This window comes from Erythrolamprus reginae, chromosome 2 (genome assembly GCF_031021105.1).
Source record: "Erythrolamprus reginae isolate rEryReg1 chromosome 2, rEryReg1.hap1, whole genome shotgun sequence".
In the NCBI taxonomy this organism is placed as follows: Eukaryota; Metazoa; Chordata; class Lepidosauria; order Squamata; family Dipsadidae; genus Erythrolamprus; species Erythrolamprus reginae.
In genome coordinates, this window is record NC_091951.1 from 221,499,672 (window position 1) to 221,516,773 (window position 17,102).

General features: G+C 39.5%; 1 protein-coding gene across 1 annotated transcript; it reads right to left on the reverse strand.

The window, feature by feature from the left end:
• Positions 1–10,889: 10,889 nt before the first annotated feature.
• On the reverse strand, positions 10,890–16,163 carry LOC139163251 (tigger transposable element-derived protein 1-like). The gene is made up of 3 exons (XM_070744203.1): positions 15,697–16,163; positions 14,713–14,955; positions 10,890–10,951 (listed from the first exon to the last, which is right to left on the reverse strand). The coding sequence occupies exons 1-3, from the start codon at positions 16,103–16,105 to the stop codon at positions 10,890–10,892; spliced, it is 714 nt and encodes a 237-aa protein (XP_070600304.1). The 5' UTR covers positions 16,106–16,163.
• Between the last annotated feature and the right edge of the window lie 939 nt (positions 16,164–17,102).

Below are 17,102 nucleotides of genomic sequence, written 5' to 3' on the forward strand. Positions count from 1 at the left end.
AAGGGGGTAGTTAAAAACAACTGGCTGCAGCCTGATTTAAGAGGCAGCCATGACTCCTGCTTCTGACACTTGCAACTGTGCAACTTACTAATAATACTTCATCCTAAATCATTGGATGACTTTTTCCCACAGTTTCATACATATGTTAAATAATATAGAAGAGGGCACCAAACTCAGTGGTACATTTTCCACAAACCTGTTCAGGCTCAATCAAACATGGCTTTGAGTGCTGGCCCTCTGTAATTGTATACTGGAATTTTCCACTCAGGAAAGAGTATGACCACTGAGCATAATGCCTCAGATCCCTAGTCTTTATAAGAGGTTTAGCAAGGTAAATTAAGGCTGTGGTACCAAATACCACGTGTGGTTTAATAGCACCAAGTGGGGCATAATCCCGCACCAAAGTTCTGATTAAGGTCATCCACTAGGGCAACCAATGGCATGTCCATCCCATAACCACATCCTAGCCCTGACTGGCAAAAATTCAGATAATCCATTTTGTCTAGGGTCTACAGTGACTAGGATGCTATCTTTTCAATTACCTTGTCTCTTCTCTTCTCTTCTCTCTCTCTCTCTCTTTCTCCCTCTCTATGTTCTTATTCATTACACTTGCTTATTTTTGTTTTCTAATGTTTTTTATCTTGTTAAAATGCCTTCAATAAGAAATCAAAGATCAAAACAAGATTTGAGACTGAACAAACGTTGTTAAATAACTCTGAGGTAGCGCTTTTTCAAGAAATGACATATAATCAGTTGTTTTAAAATATAATGGGATAATCTCCTCTCAAAAAAAGTGTTAACAGTTTACCATATCTAGCTGTTGATCCCTACCTCAATGCGCTAATACAGGAGTGTCAAACTCGATTTCACTGAGGGCCGCATCAGGGTAGTGTTTGCCCTCAGAGATGATTTAACCTCTGTTATGGGGTGGAAGAAACAGGAATATATAGAGCTTTGATGAAAACTTTCTTGGAGGAGGTCAGGAAGGAGCTTGTTCCATTGATATGTAATCTGTGGTTGAATCTTAGGGAACTGGAGACAAAATCCGGAATTTTCCATTGAGGCTTCTGGCAAGCATTGTGGATTGGGTCCATAAAAATGCACAAGCACACACTTGCAGAAAAGTAGTAAAAGCAGATTCATTGTACGGTATTGCATCTTCTAATGTTTTACATTTTCTCCTTTATTTTATTGTCCATTAAGACTATGCAAGATGCTTTGATTTTTCTCAGTGAGGTATCACATTATATAAAAGCAATCTGTTTAAGCAAGAAAATGATGTAATTTTATAGGATGCTTTATCTGAGGATTTATTCTGCTACATGAAGCAAAGACATGCCTCTGTTTGCTTTGACCAGCATTTCAAGCAACACCATTGCCTTGCTTATAGAAGCAAGGATGCCATGTTATTTTACACAGCAGCTTCAAGGAAGAGCTTCTCTTGAGACTTCATAAAAAAGATGTATCTGCTGAAAATCTGCACAATCTTACTTTGCACATCCTCTATCTGCTGTTGGGTGAAAATTCATGTTCATATTTTTCAGGTACTTTACTTTCTTTATATCTTGGCAGCAGCAGAAGCATTCAAAAGACTCTAAGTACAAAGAATTTTGGTGTGTACGTAAGAACTGTTGTAGAGGAGGCAAGTTCAATAAATTCAACCTGGAAGATATAACTTGTAAACCTAACAAGGCATCTACAAAAGAAGAGACTGAAGAAATAGTGGTTCCAGAAAGAGTTCAGCAATAGCAATCTAGCAACAGCAGTAATAGACAAGGCCAGAGAGAGGAGCAATGGTCTCATGGAATCCAAACAGAGTGGCAAATACAGCAACTGAAGCCATGGGGGAAATCAACAATGAACTAAATAGCAGCTTCAGAGGCTCAGTTACAAGTGTGTTAGTCACCATAACTACTGACTCCTCTCCCATTGTCTGAAATCTTCTCCAGCTTGCCATAATCTCCTTTTTCCAGATTTCCTTCCCAATACTCCAAGGATTTGGACCTTAAGAGATCTAGAACACTTTGCAGGGGTGCTTGGAAATCTTTTCCTAGCATCCTTCAAATGGCTTCACCATCATGAAATAACATTGCATAATCCCAGAAGTGGAGACAAGCCACAAGCATTTGTGAGCTGACTGACACTAGGAAAGCATCACTTTAGGGCATTGGAACTTGAGTGCACACATGTTAATGTGATTTCAGACTTCTAGTCATATCCTAAATAGAATCTCCATCTTGTAGTATGAATAGGATAGGAAATATTAACATAGTATAATAACAGAGTAGAACAATAATTTTCCATCAAGAAATAAAGCAGTGTTTTTGTTTTATGGTTTTAGATATTAAAAGATTTATCTAAATTAAATGAAAATTGTTTTCTTCTTTTTCTTGATCTACAGATTTCTCATTTAATTTATACTTTTTTATTTTAGAAATGTGTAGAGTAGTTTAACTCTGCAACAGCTCTGGGCAATGTATTGTAAAAACATTCATACAATAAAAAAAGAAAAAAAGATCCCCATCAAAACATTGGAAGAAAAACAACTTTAAAAAAAAAACCACATAGAATTCACTATCACTCTAAACCAAGGCCTGGGGAAAGAGCCAGATTTTCAGAACATGGCATAGGTAAGCGCCAGGGGCATCTCAAAGTATAACAGTCTTCCAGGATGCAGGTGCAGTGATAGAAACTAGAGTTACATTATCTTGTTTGCAAGACTGTATAAGGCCTTCATTGTTTTTACATTACTAAATTGGATAATTTCAAATCTGAAAGGTTATAGACACACAGACACACACACACACACAAACTAAACTTTTATTCTTCCAAACAGAAAGGATTTTTTGTCTAGAAGGTCTGTAAGTGGCATATGATGAGAAATGGCACTGACTGTGCTGATTAATGACTAACATTGACATATTTATCAAGGTAATAGATTGCTTCTAGTCCAGTTAGACTTCTTGGAGCATAAGGTCTTCTGCGTGATCAACTATTATATTCTTCTGGACCACTTGCGAGAGTTTGAGTACAATGGTTTCTTTTCTTCCTCAGTGGTAATTCCATTTGGTGCTTTTAAGAATCAAAAGATCTCTTTGGTAGAGTACTATAAAGTGCTTCATCCATTCATCCTTGTTGTTAACTGCTAAAATAAAGGCACTTAAAGAGATCACCAAGAATCCAAGCAAAATGGAGTTACTTTTGTTCATCAAAATTTTTGGTCAACCTCACCACCATTTGTCAAGGGGAGAAGAACTGCCTCCAAAGTAAAGGTTTATAATTTATGAACTGCCTAAATTCATTGTTACTATTGGATAAGCAGGTGGAGGCCATAAGCAGATGAAACATTGCACAGTTTCACCTGGAGTGCAAGTTGCAATCCTATCTGGAGTGTAAGGATTTAACAGTAGTGTCTTATGCCTTTATATTTACATGGTTAGGCTGTTGCAATGGACTTTGTATGGGGCAATATTTGAAATTCACTTGGAAAATTCAGATGGAACAAAATGCAGTAGCTCTTTACTGATAGTTATTATCCACCAACAATATGCCTATGTTTTATAGACCATGCACTGATTTCCAACAGATTTCTGGGTGTGTTGGTTTTAAGAGAGTAATAGAGTTGGAAGGGACTTGGAAGTCATCTAGTCCAACCCCCTGCTCAAGCAGTTGAATGTTGACCTGTAAAACTGTGTATAGTTGGACTAGAGATATCTGCAGAACAATCTTTTCCAATATAATCGGCCCATCTGGTTTGTGATTCTGGGAAAAACTTTCAGGTGTATCCATTTTCTCGAAGTGTAATATGGAATAGTATTCACTTAGAAGTGAGGTTTAAGCCATCTGTTAACTTATTCCATAAATTAGACAGAGCTCTTTCAAGAAATATTTAATAATTAGCACATTGATATCATCTCCTTTTATTATTATTGGTTTAATTATTTTTGTTATTATTATGATTATATGTTTTTACGAATGACTGTGGCTGTTTTAGTTGTTTTAGTTGTTTACAACGGATGTCTTAATTGCCATCTTATTATACACTATTAAGACAGATTTGGCAATCTATAAATAAAATCAATAAGTCAATCAATCAGTGGTGTGTTAGTCTGCTAAAAGTGTAGCCTCAAATTTTTGCTGATGAATCAGAAAATTATAGTCCAGAAAAATAGCTTGGTTATTAATATTGGTGATTAAATGTTTTATTATCCATTTATTAATTACTGCAGTCCAGCCATCCATTGTTTTGCACAAGTATTTTTAGCAGCCTTTTACTTTCGGATGCAGTAGATAATTATGGAGAAAAATTTAACTAAAATTTAGATCTTTTATTAGATGATAGTGTGATGTGTCTTGCTTGGGCTTACAACCTATCTGTTAAACAAAAAACGCTATTTAGCTTTAGCATCATTTTTAAACAGCAGAACTCCTGACCCGTTTCTATCATAACCCCTTGTTTTTTCTTTAGATTTTTGGAGGAGAAATAATGTTCTACAAGAAGCTGATAGCTAACCTCAGACAATAACAGATAGAAAAAGATGGTATCAGATCCACAAGTGATGCCAGACAGGAAATTGTAGTCAACTATTAACTGCCAGCAGCAGAAAGAAACATAACCAAAATGTGGATAGAGACAGGCAGTTGCAGTGATATATACATGCAAGTGGAAAAGATAAAGAATGTGTCAAAGAAATAATAACTGAATATACAGAGAAATTCAGGTAAAAAGCCAGTAAAAAGATTGGGTTTAGATGTGTCATACCCTAACAGTGTTAAAAAGATGTGTAAACCCCCTTCCCCCACTCCATAAAAAATCAACAGTCTTTCATTTATATGCAAGACAACCTACACTAAAACTATATAAAGTTATTGCATTCCCTACATTGGAACTTAATTCCCTTTATGTAGTACAGCACATTATTATTATAGCCAGAAGCTGCTCAGATAAGCTTTTGCAAACAATAATATGAAATCAGCAAATTATTAACTTGTTTATATAGCAGGGCATGCTATATAAACAAGGTAAGAATCAGATTACTGTCAATCAGCAGGTGACAAAAGCTAACATAGATATGTAGTTTCTGGAATTCTATGAATAGTGGAGCAAAATTTTGCCCTCTTAGACATGACAAAATCATTCTGATCTAAATAGCTTGGGAATTCCAGCAAATCAGGTGATTTTTACTTTGTACAGAACTTTTTGTAATAAGTATAGAATAACAAAATACACATAACTTTCTTTACCAATCATGAACTACCAGAACAGATGTGGTCCTTCTATGGGATATTTCTAAATCTGCTATATAATATTGCACATGGAAGTATGTCAAATCTTGCTTTTGTAATGTTCTCATGTATTTTAGGAGAGAAGTTATCACTCAGCTGACCTCCTGAGACAGATTTATTCCATTATTCCACAATCTAATTTCTGTTGGTGCAGAATATCATGTATATCATGTAAGCACTGATAGTTCAGTTATGCATCTCTTTATAGATAGTCAGTTCAGAACCATAGATTTAATACATATTATCAATCCAACACTGCAAGTCCTGAATAACAATGTCTTCCGCTCTTAACTGAATCAGTAGTGGGTTCTAAATCCCATCGCTACCAATTTACCCATGAACACAATACCTCTGTGCATGCGCAGAAGTGTCCTGGGTGAATGGGCGGAGCTTCCTGTCATCGCTGCTACCAGTTCACAGAACCGGGCCAAACAAGGAGCGACTCAGCACTGAAATGAATCTTTTTACAACTGATGGTGAGTTCATTCAAAATTAATTCATATATTGATAAATTCCAAATTTCTGTTATATAATTCAACATCTTATTGATATTTTTTTTAAAACCTAAAGGACCTGAGAACTATTAAGTTCTCCAGAATTCCTCAGAGAAAAGAAGTTCCAAAACAATCTGGAAAGAACAGGAGCAAGAAAATATACGAGTATATCATCGTATATAGATGAAGATTAACCAGGTGATAACCCATTATATTGTATACAGTTCCCCAACACTATTTGCAGCCCATAAAACCCTTCCAGAGGAATGAATAAAATGAAATGAAACTATAACTATTCTTGCTATTTTTACCTGGGAAGTTTGAAGTTTTGAAGAGGCAAAATGGCTATCTTAAACTTTGTCAAAATTTATAGCCCACATAGCACCTCTTTAATCACTCAGCCCAACTGGTAAAACAGATGTAAAATGTTCATCCCTGCTCCTATCCATTTATTTCACAAAACTAACCATGCCCCATGAATTAGAAAATGTGCAATCTTGGGTTTAAAAAAAAGGTTGCCCATCTGGGGAATATCAGTTTTCAGATGAATGGGACTGTTTAATAGACAAATTGAGACATAAGGAATATGGCCTTGCAGCTCACAGACTTGTAGTTTTATCAGAACACTCCCATAGCAACCCCTGAATTTCAAGAAGCTAATATTTCTTTTAACTGAGACCATTGTTCTCTGTAGAAAATAGAAGGGCAGGAAGTAACCTGAGATCTATTATGTTATTACTCATGAATATGTATGCAAGCGTCATTTTCTTCACACCCAGACCCATTTTAAGCCTCAGTGCTGCAATTCTCAGCCCTCAGTCTATATCTCACCCTCAGTGATTATCTTGAGCAATTCCCCATCCCTCAGAAATTCAGTAAGTCTAAATCAAGTCATGATTCTTTTCTGACAAACTACAGAAATTTCCAGATCACCAACAACCCATCTAACATGGAAATGCAGACCCTTGCTAATAGTTGGAATAGATTCATGGTTACCACGGTAACCATCAAAGTAAGTCATTCCTGGCAAGGTGACCTCTATGAATACCGAATTCACCCAAGTGCTTCATAAAAGCACAATTTAAAGGGGTGGGGAGAAAAAGTGGTTATCAGATTTGCCTGATAATTATAGCTGCTAATCAGGAAGCAATCGTCAGAATTCAATCTAAATGTTTTTAAAGGGCTATTCAAGAAAGCAGAAGTTCCTATGTTTTTTTTAGTCTGATTTTTCAAAGGAATTCCCAGGAACAGCAGCACCTATCAAAATGTCATGATCAGATTTCTTGCATTCTAAAACAATTTTTAAAAGTATACAGCTTTCTGAGATCTTACAAGCGTCACAATGTCTTCAGAGATTTCTATGTAAATTTATCCAATTTAGAAAGAGGAAAAGAGGAGAGACTGATAGCATTTATTCCTTTGAATTTCTGGGCGCAATAGCTAGAACATTTGCTTGACCACATTAAAACTGAATGATACCAATCTTCCTGCCATCCAGCCGATCAGATTGTCCGAACGGAAGGAACAATGCCTCATGGGTCTCTTTAAATGGTGCAGGCAAGAGTCAGCTTTTCACATTACGAGGGACAGATCGGTCCTGCTGAGAAGAGCTAGCTGGGTGTCCAAATTTCATTAACCTTCCCCTCAAAGACTTCCTTTGCCTTTTTAATAAGAAATGCAAATTGACCATGGCTCTATTGCCAGGCAGCCAGTGTGAGTGTGTCTGTGTGCAGGAGTTAATACCTTCCTTCCTCTTCTGTTACCTTGTATAGCATCAAACACTTGGTCTGGCACCTGCAGCTTTAAAGGCCTTGTCAGTTCCCCACCATGTCTTGCAATCCCTTTTCTCATTCACTGTAACTTCATCAAGAAGATATATAACAAGTTAATGTTCAAAAATCACATTTAATATTCCGGCCTTTAATATATGCAGGATCACTGGACAGTGTAAAGGTATATTAGAAAGTTATGATACCTGGTTTTTAAAAAGATGAGGAGTGAAGGAAGTTAATGTAAGTAAAACCATAAAATGAATTTCATGCATCATTAATTCTGATAACTGATTTTATTGCATAGGAAAATTATGATAGCATTCTGCTAAAATACTTAACCTAATTTCGATTTTAGAATACTTTTCTTTGGCAAATCATTGTAAGCAATATTTTTAATCAGTAGAGTGGTGCTAATTTATGTTTCAGATGGTTAGAGAGAGCATCTAATAAAGGCAAGGCTTGGAGGAGGTTGTTATTACATTACAAAAAAAAAACCCTTGGGGAGGGACTAGTAAAAGCCTATACAGTGGAACCCCGACATAAGAGCTGCTCTACTTAAGAGCAACTCGAGATAAGAGCTGGGAGGGGAGAGATATTTTTGTTCTACTTACAAGCCCAAATTCGAGATACAAGCGCCAAGGAGCTGTCTCCTGAAGCCAAACGCTAACTTCCGCGTTCGGCTTCAGGAGACAGCCGCGAAGCGGCGCGCGTGTTTTAAAAGGTTGCAGCCAGCCTGGGGGGCTCGGGGGGGGGGTGCTTGCAGCTTTCTTTCTTGCTCTTTTTCTTTCTCTCTTTTACCTTCCCTTCCTCTATTTCTTCTTTTCTTTCTCCTTCCCACCTTCTTCCCTCCCTCCCTCCCTTCACTCATTCCTCTCTTACTCTCCCCTTTCATAAGTTTCCTTGCTTCCTTCCTCTGTTCCTGTCCCTTCCCTCTTTCCTTCCTTCCTTCCCACCCTCCGTCCATTCATTCACCCATTCCTCTCTTGATCGCTTAAAGCCGGTCCCTGGTGCAAAAAGGGTTGGGGACCTCTGTCCTACAGGATTGGGTGGCAGAGAAGTTGAACATATGTAAATTTAAAAGTTTAAGAAAGTTTACAAGTTAAGTGAAAGAAACTTCATTATTCATTTATATGTACATGTACATTTCTTCATTAAAAACATGTCTTTCTGCATAATTTAGACTAACTTTGTGAGTTTTTTGAGGGCTGGAACCAATTAAAATTATTTACATTAATTCCTATGGGGAAAAGTCGTTCGAGATAAGAGCTGCTCGACTTAAGAGCCCAGGTCCGGAACGAATTAAACTCGTATCTCGAGGTACCACTATCTCATTATTATACTTGATGTATAAAATAAGCTTAAGGTGTAACATTGACTATACTTTCTGAAGTGTAATATTTCCCCTGCCTAGAAAAAGCTTCTTTCCAGGAATTATTTTTAGTAAATCAATGTCATCTGGAGGAAAAGATAGGTCACTGGGTAAAAAGTTACATCCTCTGACCTAACTTTTATTAAGATACCTGGAAAAAAAGAATTTGGAATTCCCTAGAGACCAGGCATTTATTAGTTTACTAAGGTGTGTGTGTGTGTTGTGTTGTGTTGTGTGTATGTGCCATGGGTGAGTTGATTTCAGAAGTGATTTGCCATTGCCTGCTTTCTAGTGGAAGAAAAGAGAGAGAGAGAAAGAGAGACTGGATTACAACTCAGTCTCCTGATTTTTGAGCTGTTGTGTTAGCCATTCTATCATTAATTAATATAAGGACATGAAAAATACTTTGCTTATGACCCTGGCAAGCAAAGCATATTGCAACAACAGGATGACTATCAAGGATAAAAGTAGGGCATTGGTTCACTGCAGCAAATTGTTACAATGACCTTCCAATTCTTGCTCAACATAGCTTCAAATTATATGCTTTCAAAGATGTTGCACATTTCAAAAATTGTTTACCTTGTTAAAATGGAATTAACTGACCAGTGCTGTTTTCATATTTTATTATTTTTTTATATGCCACCCATCCCACTATCACGACAATAGCCTCATTTAATGAATATTACCAGTTACAAAACTCTGTCAAGCAAAGGAAAACTAAACATTGGGGGAGGTTTCAATTAGCTATCTCTTTGCTTAATAATGACCATGTTCTCAGTCCCAATTGTGGCTACTAAACAAAAACCACCTGCAGGTGAAAATATGCAATCTGGTAACAAAAACTTTAAATTTTAACCATGGGTCCTGTAGCAGAAACTTTGTGAAGGTTCATTCATCTCTTCCTTCTATCTGTTTATACACGCAATGATTTTTTTTTCCTTCAGGATCTTAAACATTATTTCATTTTGGCCCCCACCCTCCCCATATACAGAATTCTATAACTATCATTAACAGACCTCAAGCCTGGAATTCATTGTCCAAAGAAAAAAATATGCTGTTTCCAGGCATTACTTCATTAAATATGTTTGTGTGCATGTGTGTTGAAGGGGGTGGGGAGGGCTGTCAGCCTTCCAGGTCTCATTCTCTGCAGCTGTGTTGGGATTATAACACCCAGTGTTTTCAGCCAGTGTAAACAATGGAAACCAGCTATACAACACTTCAAACATTTCTGACAGTCACCAGCTTGATCAGAGATTCCAGGCAAATCCACCTCCATATGTACAACTTGAATCGCCAGACTATGCAAGTGTGCACAGATCAGGTGGATTACATTTATTAAGTTCTTTAAAAATTCCTGTGTGCAATTCCTAGGAACTTGAGCAACAAGGATAGGAAATAGAACTTGCTGGATATATTGAGAACCCCATTTTAAGTCAAATAGGATAGGATAGGATAGGAATATAGAATTATTTATTGGCCATGTGTGATTGGACACACAAAGAATTTGTTTTTGGTGCATATGCTTTCAGTGAATAGAAAATTTAAAAAACCATTTGAGAGCATTTCACTGAAGTAGCCTTCATCACCGCCATCTTGTAAATTTCCTATATAATAATAATAAAAATCTAATAAATAATAATAAAAATAATGCTGGAATATTATTCTTACTGGGATGAAATAACAGAAGGAGTTTAAATTGCTGTAACTTTGTGGGAGAAGTGACCATGTTATACTGGAATTCAATATAATGCAAGCACAAGTAATTGAAAGAGGCCAAACTAATGTCTTAGACTTTAAGAGAGCTGCCTTTAACAAACTTAGACCTTAAGAAGGATTCCATAGATCACAACCAGATGAGTTAACTCCACTTTATTATAAAAGTACATTGACAGAATCTGTGTTAAGTCTGAAAGTACAATTCTCTCCCCCCCCCCCACCAGAGTTCTGAAGAAGATAGTAGACATGATATCAGAACCACTGAACATAATCTTCCAAACCTCCTAGAGGAAAAGAGCTGTTGTGGTTCCAATCTTCAAAAAAAGAAAAAAAAATGGATCCAAGAAAGACCAATCTGTCTGACATCAATACCTGAGAAAATCCTGGGAAAGATAAACAAGCACTGGATTTGTAAGTGTCTAGAAAGGAGCAAAGCTATCACTAGAAGCCAACATGAATTTGTTAAAACAGATCATGTCAGATGATCTTTACTGCTTTCTTTGACTTTCTTTAACTCCCAAAACTTTATCCTTTGAACAGTGACGGTGAACCTTTTTTTCCTCGGGTGCCAAAAGAGCGTGGGCGCTCACTATCGTGCATACATGAATGCCCACACCCATAATTCAATGTCTGGAGGCCAGAAATGGCCTGTTTCCCAACTTCTGGTGGGCCCAGTAGGCTCATGTTTTGCCCTCTCCTGGCGCCAAAGGTTTCCCTGGAGCCGGAGGAGGGTAAAACACCCTCCTTCATCTCTCCAGAGGCTCTCTGGAAGCCAAAAATGACCTCCCGGACCCTCTGTGTGAACTAAAATTCAGCTAGCTGGCATACACATGCACATTGGAGCTGAGCTAGGAAACAGCTCATGTGCCAGCAGATATGGCTCCATGTGCCACCTGTGGCACCCATGCCATAGGTTCGCCATCACTGCCTTAGACTATCAACTGTTGACTTCACCCAATTCCTAAGAGGTCAGTAAGGGGCATGCATGTGCACCAGAGTGCTTTCCATCCCCTGTCCTAATGTTTCTCTTTTACTGGTATCATGTATATAATTATTATTATACCTCTGTATACCACCAATACGTACGTGACAAAATAAATAAATAAAATAAACTACTATGACTAAATTGGTAGATTAGGGAAATGCTGTGGACATAGTTTTCTTAGATTTCAATAAGGCATTTGACAAAATTGACCATAGTCTAGTTCTTAATAAGATAGAAAAAATATGGGCTAGACAGATTTATAGGTCTTGAAATGCAAAGTTCACATATACAGTGATCCCCCGGTTATTGCGAGGGTTCCGTTCCAGGACCCTCCGCAATGAGCGAAATTTCACGAAGTAGCGCTGCGGAAGTAAAAACACCGTCTGCGCATGCGCGATCTTTTTTTAAAATTATTTTAAGGCCGCGCGTGCGCAGACGGTGGGGCGACGGCAGTTCGGAGGCTGGCAATGGTTATTTTTCATGGTTTTTTCCTGCTCTCAAGTTCCTAGCTCTCAGTGAGTAAACCTGCCACTTTTGATTTTAAAGTCCATTTTTAACATGGTTTCTTCTGGTCAAGTTCCTAGCTCTCAGTGAGTAAACCTGCCACTTTTGATTTTAAAGTCCATTTTTAACATGGTTTCTTCTGGTCAAGTTCCTAGCTCTCAGTGAGTAAACCTGCCACTTTTGATTTTAAAGTCCATTTTTAACATGGTTTCTTCTGGTCAAGTTCCTAGCTCTCAGTGAGTAAAACCTGCCACTTTTGATTTTAAAGTCCATTTTTAACATGGTTTCTTCTGGTCAAGTTCCTAGCTCTCAGTGAGTAAAACCTGCCACTTTTGATTTTAAAGTCCATTTTTAACATGGTTTCTTCTGGTCAAGTTCCTAGCTCTCAGTGAGTAAACCTGCCACTTTTGATTTTAAAGTCCATTTTTAACATGGTTTCTTCTGGTCAAGTTCCTAGCTCTCAGTGAGTAAACCTGCCACTTTTGATTTTAAAGTCCATTTTTAACATGGTTTCTTCTGGTCAAGTTCCTAGCTCTCAGTGAGTAAACCTGCCACTTTTGATTTTAAAGTCCATTTTTAACATAGTTTCTTCTGGTCAAGTTCCTAGCTCTCAGTGAGTAAACCTGCCACTTTTGATTTTAAAGTCCATTTTTAACATGGTTTCTTCTGGTCAAGTTCCTAGCTCTCAGTGAGTAAAACCTGCCACTTTTGATTTTAAAGTCCATTTTTAACATGGTTTCTTCTGGTCAAGTTCCTAGCTCTCAGTGAGTAAACCTGCCACTTTTGATTTTAAAGTCCATTTTTAACATGGTTTCTTCTGGTCAAGTTCCTAGCTCTCAGTGAGTAAACCCTGCCACTTTTGATTTTAAAGTCCATTTTTAACATGGTTTCTTCTGGTCAAGTTCCTAGCTCTCAGTGAGTAAACCTGCCACTTTTGATTTTAAAGTCCATTTTTAACATGGTTTCTTCTGGTCAAGTTCCTAGCTCTCAGTGAGTAAACCTGCCACTTTTGATTTTAAAGTCCATTTTTAACATGGTTTCTTCTGGTCAAGTTCCTAGCTCTCAGTGAGTAAACCTGCCACTTTTGATTTTAAAGTCCATTTTTAACATGGTTTTTGGCTCTCATGTCCTCCTTCCATCCCTCCCTCCTTCCTTTAGTAAAAAGCACTTAAACAATGACAGAATAAAAAACCCTAGCCCTCACCTGTGTTTGAATTTCATTCACTCAGTCATTCATTCATTCTTCTCTATGCCACTCAGTCCCAACACTTTCAACCCACAAATTACCATTTCCCATCCCCTTACTGTACCTCTACCTGTAACCTGTAACCTGTACTGTACACATTGAATAACACTTAGTCATCCTGATAGAAACAATAAAAATATTTATTTACATTTTTACATTTTTTTGGGGGGGGGGTTAGCATAACTAGGATAAATCGGGATCTTCTTCTATCACCATGTCTACAATGGACGCTGCAGGTGATGTTGTGGCAGACCTCTTGGTTTTTGTGAGAAACATAGTTATGGGCAGTTGTTGGCGCGTTTTCTTTTGCTTGGCTAACAAGGCTCTGTATGGTGCAATGGTGTTGTCAAGGGAGGCCTTAAAGTGTATAGAGCGAGTCATGTTGGGATCCCAAAGTTCCGCCATGCGTTGCAGATGTGCAGCAGTTCTGTTCATTTCTGCAAGCCGCTCTAGCGTTAGGCCAACATCTTCTTCTTCCTCAGCTTCTACAGCTCCCTCCTCTTCTTCACTCGCTGACCTGGTCAGCTCCTCCAGATCTTTGTCTGTCAGCGGTAGGCCATGCTCATCTATCAAACCATTGACTTCCGCTGGTGTCATGTCAACGAAGCCTTCTCCACCCAGTGCCTGTGCCAGCTTCACAGACTTCTGGACTGCAGCATCTTGGATTTCTTCGGGAGCAAATCCCCTGTGATCATGCACCACTTCTGGCCACAATTTCCTCCAGCAGGCATTCATTGTCTGTGACTTCATATCCACTAAGGCACTCTGAATGTTCTTCAGACAAGATGCAATTGTGTACTGACGCCAGTAGGCCTTCAATGTGAAGTTTTGATCAGCTTCCATTGCTTCCACAATGCTTCCAAGAGAATTGCGCGTGTACAGTGCCTTAAATGCGCGGATAATACCTTGATCCATCGGCTGGATAAGCGATGTGGTGTTTGGTGGCAAGAATTCGACTTGCACCCCATCATGTTCATGTGCCAGATCATCATGGCCTCCGGCATTGTCCATTAGGAGAAGCACTTTGAAATCTAGTCCTTTGGCAGCCAAATAAACCTGCACCTGTGGGATGAAGCAGTGATGAAACCAGTCCCGCGTGAGGGGTTTTGTAATCCATGCTTTAGGATTATGCATCCAGTACACTGGCAATGCATTCTTATTTCTGTTCTTGAGGGCTCTTGGATTTTGTGACTTATAAATTAGCCCTGGCTTCAGCAAAAAGCCTGCTGCATTCCCACACATGACCAAAGTCACTCTATCTTTCATGGCCTTAAAGCCAGGGGCTTTGGCTTCATCTTGCATCAAGAAAGTCCATGAAGGCATCCTCTTCCAGAACAGGCCTGTTTCATCCATGTTGAACACCTGTTCTGGATGGTAGTCCCCTTCTGCAATTAGATCTCTAAAGGTGTGCCGGACAAAGTTTTCAGCTGCACCTGTATCTGCTGAGGCAGCTTCTCCATGCAATGACACACTCTTCAGGCCATAGCGCCGTTGAAATCTGTCAAACCACCCTTTGCTTGCTGTGAATGTGGCTGGGGCTGAAGAAGCAGAAGATGTTGATGGCTGGGGGTCTTCAGAGTCATCTACAGAGAATGACAGGAAAGGGAGAGAGAAGTGACTTGAATGAAAGCATACAGTCTTTCCATCCCTCCCTCCCTTCTCTCCCTCCCTCCCTCCTAACATCCCTCCCTCCCTCCCTCCATCCATCCATCCTTCCATCACTCCCTCCTTCTCTCCCTCCCTCCCTCCTTCCCTTCTCTCCCTCCCTCCTTTCTCTCCCTCCCTCCTAAAATCCCTCCCTCCCTCCCTCCATCCTTCCATCACTCCCTCCTTCTCTCCCTCCCTCCCTCCTAACATCCCTCCCTCCCTCCATCCATCCATCCTTCCATCACTCCCTCCTTCTCTCCCTCCCTTCTCTCCCTCCCTCCTAACATCCCTCCCTCCCTCCATCCATCCATCCTTCCATCACTCCCTCCTTCTCTCCCTCCCTCCCTCCTTCCCTTCTCTCCCTCCCTCCCTTCTCTCCCTCCCTCCTAACATCCCTCCCTCCATCCATCCTTCCATCACTCCCTCCTTCTCTCCCTCCCTCCCTCCTTCCCTTCTCTCCCTCCCTCCCTCCTTTCTCTCCCTCCCTCCTAACATCCCTCCCTCTCTCCATCCATCCATCCCTCCTTCCATCACTCCCTCCTTCTCTCCCTCCCTCCCTTCTCTCCCTCCCTCCCTCCATCCATCACTCCCTCCTTCCATCCATCCATCCTTCCACCCTTAACACTTAACACTTAAATACAGTATGTAATGACAGAATAAAAAACCTCAGCCCTTACCTGCGTTTCCCTCATCTGCATCGCCTCCTTCTGTGTCTTCAAGACGGTTGTACAATTGTTGTGCCTTGGTTCTTATAGTGTTGGTATCCAAAGCAATGCTCTTTTTGCGGCAGTCTTGTACCCACACAGACAAAGCAGCTTCCATCTTCATAAGCCGTTTGTTTCTAGGCGTCACTATTCTTTTTGCACCCTTGTTGAATGATATCAGAGAACTTTGCCTTATCTTCTTCTCCTCTTTCCTAATGTATCGCACAGTCGATTCGTTGATCCCATAATGCCGACCAACCTCTACATTAGAATGTCCCGCTTTCAGCATGTCCAAAAGTTCAATCTTTTCCTTAATTGTCAGCATCTTCCGGGTCTTTTTAGCATCGCCGGCTCCACTCCGCATGGAACGTTTAGGTGCCATCTTCCACGAAGTCTTCACAAAAGAGCTCCAAGCAAGAGATCGAAGAAACAGATCCAAGAAAGAGCTCCAAGCAAGAGATCGAAGAAACAGATCCAAGAAAGAGCTCCAAGCAAGAGATCGAAGAAACAGATCCAAGAAAGAGCTCCAAGCAAGAGATCGAAGAAACAGATCCAAGAAAGAGCTCCAAGCAAGAGATCGAAGAAACAGATCCAAGACAGAGCTCCAATGCAAGAAACAGCTCCGACCAACAGCTCACAAAGTTCCAAGACAGAAACGGCTGCACAAGTTGCAAGTTGCAAAGGAAAGCAAAGCAAAGCACTGATTGGCCGAGATTTCTGCCCATCAGCAATGACAATGGTGATTGGCTGAAATTTTGCTGTATCACCATTGCCATTGCAATGGCAAAGCTGATTGGCCGAGATTTCGGCCAACCAGCAATGCCACACGTCAGTTTGGTCAGTTTGGGCGGGAAAAACCGGGCAAGTACTGTATTTTTAACTTTTTTTTTTTTTTGAAAAATCGCGATGTAGCCTGTAAAGCGTTTCGCAACGATCGAGATGGTAGCAATTGCTCAAAAATCGCGAAGTACCATGTAAAGCGTTTCGCAACGATCGAGATGGTAGCAATTGCTCAAAAATCGCGAAGTACCATGTTCGCAATGGTTGGGGACGCAATAAACGGGGGATCACTGTACATCCCACACCTCCAGAGTTATAGAAATACATTCTGTTTCATCTAGTCCAATGTGGAAAGGGAACACTGAGTTACACAAATGATGAAGCAGTACACAATTATTTTGAAATCAATCTCTATACTTCAGTGGGAAACAAGCGTGAGATGAATATGCCCTGAGTTTAAGTACCAAAGGATTATTGTCAGGATAGGATAAATGAAAAAAAAATTGTCAAGTACTTGGCATTTTGACAGTGTTACATTGATAACATTAATACTTTCAACTTGTTGGTTTTTTTCAATATCCCTACATTGTGAGATCTCC